This window comes from Crocuta crocuta, unplaced genomic scaffold (assembly GCF_008692635.1).
Source record: "Crocuta crocuta isolate KB4526 unplaced genomic scaffold, BGI_CrCroc_1.0 scaffold636, whole genome shotgun sequence".
NCBI classification, from domain to species: domain Eukaryota; kingdom Metazoa; phylum Chordata; class Mammalia; order Carnivora; family Hyaenidae; genus Crocuta; species Crocuta crocuta.
In genome coordinates, this window is record NW_027530380.1 from 233169 (window position 1) to 239960 (window position 6792).

The window sequence follows — 6792 nt, forward strand, 5'->3', positions numbered from 1 at the left end:
AAAAAAAAAAAAAAAAAATCTCCCAAACTCCTTTTACTGGGAAGCAACTAGAGAATGTCCTTTACCAAAAATGAGGCTTTACAACAATTAACAACCAATAATATACCCAGGGGGTCTCGGAGTCCGGTGACCCAACACAAGGAGGAATCGAAAGGAATCCTGGGGACAGTGGTAATGGGGACGCAGGCATAGAAAACACCAAACCCACACTGTGCCGAGAACAGCTGAAGTCTTCAGGAGCAATTTCTTCAGCATAAACTTAACAAAATCCCTGACATATTTGAAGATTTTGAAAAGAGATTTCCATAATTAGGAAATGTTTGGATTGGAATCACTGCTAAATACATGGGAAATTAAACCAATAAACAAACAACAGAAAATGATTTCACCCCGGGGAAGACATAATGTATGGTGAAAGACAAAGTAATCATAATATACTATATGGCTTAGCTCTAAATAGATAGTACACAGTAGTGATGTAAACCCTGGGTGTTGATCTAGTCAGAATTATGATAGGCCTGTAATCGGAGGGCTGAAGTCTGGAGTGAGTGGAGGGGAAAGACAAGACCTGAATTAGTGGCTGTCTACTGGGGGCAACTCTGACATCCCAGTGGACATTTGGCAATGTCTGCATTTTCAGTTGCCACATATAGGAAGAAGGGGACGTTGGTGACACCCTATCATGTACACCCACAACAAAGAATAGTCCACAATTGCAACTGTGCCCACTGTTCAGAAACCCTGGACTAAGCCATCAGTTTCCACATCAGTGTGTCAGCAGACAGCATCTAAAATGTGAACATCAGGGCACCCGGGTGGCTCAGTTGGCTAAGCATCCAATTTCGGCTCAGGTCATGATCGCGTGATTCGTGAGTTCGAGCCCCATGTCGAGCTCTGTGCTGACAGCCTAGAGCTGCTCCAGATTCTGTGTCTCCCTCTCTCTCTCTCTGCCCTGCCCCTGCTCATGCTCTCCTTCTCTCAAAAATAAACATTTAAACATTTTTTAAAAATAATATAAAATGTAAACATCAAGTAGCAACCACACAAGCATGTTCAGAGGCACAGGGATAGATTAGAAAGAATGAGCTGAAGGCTTTGGGGGTAACAGGTGGGGCCTGGGTGACGTCCTCTGGGTTTTGTAATGGGCTCTGCAGACGGTGTCTCTTTAAAGAGTGTGCACGTGTGAATTTTGTATCCTGAATGACAATTCATGTGGAAGAAGAGAATGACTGAGAAAAGTACGAGAATGTGCAAAGGCAGCCTGACTTTCTGAACCGTGATGGATGCCAGACCTGGGTTCTTGCCCTCTGCCAGGACATGGCCGTGGTTTACCCCCTCCTTAGATGGCTCCGTGTCTGCCTGGAAGGATGATGCCTGCAGTTAACTGGATCCGTGACTTGTAATCCGTTTCTTTCTTCTGCGGGGCAGTAATCCCAGGAGCCTCAGCATTGGGGTTAACCTTCCATAAATGTGGCAGGTGATCAAGGCCCACACCTCCCCCTGGTGGCAGCATGCCAGAATTGCAGGCCCGGGTGCTCTGAGGGACGGGAACCCCGTGGAAGTTCAAGATGCCAACCTGGGCATCTAAGGAAAACAGTAAGCACTTCACCCACTCAGTCTCTGAGGCTTCTGTCACCACACAAGCAGTTCAGAGCATCTACTTTAGGGCCGGTAGCTGGTTGTAGAGTCCCATTGTGGGTTAAAGTGAATTCTGAGTTTGATTAAAGGCTGGGAAATTCTATGGGGGCGCCTGGGTGGCTCCGTTGGTTGGGCGTCCAACTTCAGCTCAGGTCACGATATCTCAGTTTGTGGGTTTAAGCCCAGCATGAGGCTCTGTGCTGACAGCCTGCTTCAGATTTATGTCTCTCTCTCCCTCTCTCTGTGCCTCCCCCACTCACGCACGCTCTCTCAAAAATAAATGCACATTTAAAAAAATACATTAAAGTCTGGGAAATTCTAAAATGTTAGAGAGAGAGAGAAGGAGAGAGAGAATCCCGAGCAGGCTCTACGTTGTCAGCACAGAGCACAGAGCCTAACGCAAGGGTTGAACTCACAAACCAGGAGATCATGATCTGAGCTGACATCGAGAGTCAGGCACTTAACCGAGTGAGCCCCCAGGCACCCCCTAAAGGCTGATAAACCCCGAAGTGCGGCTCTGCTCTTGCTCTTCGGTGCCCCCCTTGCTGGGAAGGAGAACGCAGCTGAGGCCCATCCTGACTTGGGTCCTGGTCTTGTGAGTTCCAAGCTGACCCTGCTGCCTCGCGCCTCTGCCTGCTCTTCTCGCAGGGGGACGTTTACAGGCATCGCAGCACACACCACCCAGCACCCCTGTGCCCTCGCTGTCCGAGTGCTCACCCGTGCACTGGTGGCTGGTCCACGAAAGCCTGGAGCCATACAGCCTGCAGCTCTGACTCTGAGAGACCTCTTGGGGGAAGAACTCTATCCAAAGCGTATTTACTTTGTAGAGCAGGATAGGGACTTAAGACGGGGCTGGGGTGGGGGGAGGCTTGAGAAGCTGGTCCTTCTGTCCAGTAACAGGCGTCAGGCTTGTCGTCACCGGGAAGTGGAGGCAGCCGGGAGCCTGGCCCCCACCTTTGGGTACCCAGCCCCAGGAGGAACCCTGGACTCACCGGGGGTGAAGATGTTCTGCAGGTGGAAGGAGGTGGGGCCGGGGCGCTGCCCGCACCCACTGTCCTGCAGAGGGGCTCCTCCACCCGCCCAGGCCTGAGCCCCCAAACCCCGCCAGGCCCAGGTCCCTGCCTCCTCTTCCCTGGGCCTGTTTTCTTGGGTGGCACTCAGCACACCTGGGGTTACACCTGTTCACTGACCCGTATGTGGCCAGCCCCCCGCAAGAATGTCCACTCTGGAGGGCAGGGACAGGCTGCCCTGAGCAAAATGAATGTGTGTGGCGGAGAGAGGGAGAGGAGGGCTGCGGCCCCAGGGCGTGTCTGTCTTCTCCGGGCCGCGGAGACCACAGGGCCGCTGCCGAGTGTCCCACGGAGCATGAGTCCCCCTGCCTGGTGCTCCGAGGCTCTGCCGGGACAGGGTGCCCGTCGTCAGTGTGGGGACCCGGGTGACACGTGTGAGGAGTCATCAGGCCTGTGGACTTCTCTGTGCGAGGCTCCTTTACACTTGATAGGTTTTTAGGGAACCCCCAGCAGGAGAAAGCACCACAACAGGGGTGGGCGGGGCCTCAGGGGCTCCTCCTGCGTTCTTTGCAATCGGGGGCTCTTCTTTCTTGGAGGACGGCACACAGGGTGGTCATGGGTTAGCTCCCTCCGCCCCTCGGTGCCCGGCGCTCACACGGGGAGCTGTGGGGATGGAGGTGCCTGAGCTCCCCACGCGAGGGGTCCAGTTCAGTGAGCGTGGGGGGCACAGACGGAAGTGAAGGCAGAGGCAGGGGCCAGGACCGGGGCGAATGCCCAAGCGTCCGCCGTGGAGGCATCATCTGGTGTCGCCGGATGAGCCAGACGGCAAGAGAAGAGAGGGAGGCATCACCTGGAGGAAATGGACCGTTTCAGTGGGATGTGTGTTTACAAAATATGTGAAAAGCAATTAGTGTTTCTTCTTAAGTGTGGAAAGCTGGAAAGCTGGAGGGCCACAGCCCGGGACCCTGGGAATCTCCTGTCGGGCTTTTCGCACGTAGCTGGTGGCCAAGACATTCCCTACGGGTCTGAGGAGATTCTGTCCCGGCCACCTGGCGGCTGGAAACAGCCCCGCAGAGAGTGACAGTCATTCCCCCTCAACTGGCCAAGGTCAGCTGGCCTGCAGCCACCACAGCAGCACCCCCTGGTCCCCCCAAAGCCACTGCGGTTTCCCACCGTCCATCTGCTGCCCCTGCAGGGGCGGGCGCTGGTCCTTCCTCCCGCACAGGCCCCTCACCACGGCCCATCTCCCCCACAGGTCAACAAGGAGAATGTCGTGAAGGTCGGCCACCGGCAGGTGGTGAGCATGATCCGCCAGGGAGGGAACCACCTCGTCCTCAAAGTGGTCACCGTGACCAGGAATCTCGACCCGGACGACACCGCCAGGAAGAAAGGTGCCTGCCCGTCCCGCACCCCAGCCCCCTGCGCTTGCACACTTTCAGGTGTCCCCCACCCCACCTCCCACCTGGGGGAGGGGGCGCCTGGGGAGGAGGAAAAGCAGCCAGACAGGGAGGTGAAGAGAGAACTGAGGAGCTTGCCCGCTGCACACTGGGGGCCCCAGGCAAGGCTGTGCTCAGCAGCCCCGGGTCCAGGGCATCCGCACACGTGTGAGGCCCGTGTCCTCTTACACATGGCACAGAAAGAGAGCTGGACCGGCCTCCCCTCCGCAGATTTCTGCTCCCTCAGGGAGGGCAGGGGTCCCGAGTGCCAGGTGTGCTCAGGGGGGTCAGTGCAGAGGGCAGGGGCCCCCACAGAGGGCCTGTCCCGGTCCCGACCCCTCATGGCCCGAGTGGAGCCTCAGCGGGTGACACAGCTGCTTCCCCACCTTGGGGGACGCCCGCCCGTCTGCCTCCCCTACAAGCTCAGGGCCACCCCCTCCCAGGCTGTTCTGGAAGCGGGGGTGGGCGACATCAGGACCAGATTCTCACACCTCTCTCTCTCTCCCCTCTGTCCCTCAAGCTCCCCCGCCTCCCAAGCGCGCTCCGACCACAGCCCTCACCCTGCGCTCCAAGTCCATGACCTCGGAGCTGGAGGAGCTTGGTAAGAGTCGCCCGTCTGGCCCGCCCGGGCCCCCTCCGCCGCTGTCACCTGGGACGTCTTCGCTCTGCGTCAGCCCATGCATGGCCCTGTGCTCGCTTGCTTGCCCCATGCCCTGCCCCTGAACCCCGGAAACGGCATCAGGAACCCTGCGGGCGGGCGGCTCCCATCGTGGCATCTCCGTGGGAGCCCTGCTGGCTTCAGGGTGGTTGCTAGTTTTACCTTTCCCTGTTTTCGGCTCATCTAACATTGTTTTGTTTTGAATTTTTGGGCCTCTCACTAGTGGATAAAGGTAAGCTGCCCCACGGTGACCCCCAAACAGCTTCCCTGCTGTCTTGGGCGCACCCCACCCCCGAAATCCACCTTACTGGCCCTCCGTGCTGGGCTCAGCCCAGAAAGCTCCATTCCTGGGGTTCAATGTAGATAGTGGTGGGGCCAGCAGGTCTGGAAGGCTGCACACCAGGGATAGGAAGCTCCTGGAATCTTCTAAAAGGTCTGCAAGGCACAGGAGGGCTCTAGCCACTGGCCCCATCAGAGGTACAGGAAACAGTGTTCAGAGCAGCATGGGCCCCGGGTCCAGGGCAGTGCTGGCTACTGAGAGGGAAGGTTCTGGGGCCTGTGCGGGCTGTCCAGATGCTGGTTAAATGTTGTGCTGGGGCATCCCCATGGAGCCCAGGGACACGTTTGGAAGGAGGCTGGCTCTGACCCCCAAAGAAGTGCTGAGAGGGCTGATGTGCTTGCTCCGCAGAGAGCATGGAGAAGGGCTCACTGGGTGATGAAGGGCCAGCGTCTGGGTGTCCCGTGCAGCCCAGAAACCAGCCCTGAGCCTGGACCCCGCCCATCGGTGCAGCTGGCCCAGTGGGGGGATGTCCCAGCATCCCTCATTGGTGTTTAACTTGACGCCACTCCACCGGACCCCGGCCTTCACCGGGAGACCTTCTGGACCCTCCCCCGCGAGAGCACAGAGCAGCCCTTCCTCCTCGCATCCCCTCTGGGAGGGGCCTCCTTCTGTCCGTGGTGGGTGCGCTGAGCACCACGCACGGCGCCCTAGGACCAGTCCTGCAGACGGGCACGGGGTCTGGTCTTCTAGAATCGAGCATCCCTACTATGGTGCCGCCCACCCCCGCCCAGAGCCAGCAGTTCCTCACCAGCCCCTTTTCTCCTGGCCACGTCCCGTCCATCCAAACAAGGCTCGCCAGGAGAGCCTGGGCTGTCCCCGCGCACCTGGCGTGGCACTTGGTGGGGACGGCAACAGAATCCCTGCATGGCCTTTAACACTGGGCAGCACGTGCAGGGCCCCCGGGCCTCGGCGTCTCTCCCCCATTCGGGGACAGCGTCTCACCCGTGGCCGGGAAGCAGGTTTACCAACCGGGCGTGTTGGAAGGGGAAGGTCACCCCGGAAGGTCACCGGGTCCCTGGGAGAGCCGTAAACCTAGCTGTCTAGACGGCCCACCCTTCCGTGTGTGGCCCCGTGAGCTGGGGGTCAGGGTTAGGTTGCCAGGCCCCGGGGGAGCACTGCCATCACGGACTCACCCCTCCCCTTTCTGTTTGCAAGCCTCCATCCGGAAGAAGAAGGGTAAGGGGCCAGCCCGGTGTCTGTTCCCAGCCCCCACCCGCACACCCTGCGGAAGAGACCCCCCTGTGGTGCCCCTGCGCTGTCTCTTCCCTGTGCCGGGGCTGCCGGGGGCCCGCTCTGGCGGCGTCCTGTCTCCGTCTGTCCAGGCTGCTTTGCTTCTCCTGATGTGGTTCTCCCCCCACCCCCCGACGTGTTGTGTGTTTCCCCCAGAACTGTGTCCTCATCGTCATGACTGTGAAGCCCACGGGACCCCCAGGCTGTCACAGCTGGGCCTGCCCCACCTGCCGGCAGCCTCTAAGCTGCGTGCGGTCCACGGCCACATGCAGCAGGCAGGGTGCAGGCCAGCAGGGCCCCAGTGCTGGGTGGGGGGGCGGAGCCCCTGGCGGCTGGCCGCCTGGGCCTTGGGGGCAGGGGCAGCCTCCCCGGGCTCCCGGCAAGCCCTGGCTCTCATGCTCTGTGCCTGCCGGACAGCTGTCCTTGAGCTCTTGGGGAGCTGGGGGGCGGCCGGCGTGGGGCGGGGGCGGCGCTGCGAAC

General features: G+C 59.2%; 1 protein-coding gene across 1 annotated transcript in view; it reads left to right on the top strand.

The window, feature by feature from the left end:
- Positions 1–6792, top strand: part of SHANK2 (SH3 and multiple ankyrin repeat domains 2) — a gene marked incomplete at its 5' end in the record, with an annotated part of 263327 nt that overhangs the window by 230637 nt on the left and 25898 nt on the right. The window contains 4 exon segments of the mRNA XM_077766560.1: positions 3904–4039; positions 4605–4685; positions 4966–4974; positions 6238–6258. Of these exon segments, the coding sequence (XP_077622686.1) occupies positions 3904–4039; positions 4605–4685; positions 4966–4974; positions 6238–6258 (247 nt within the window).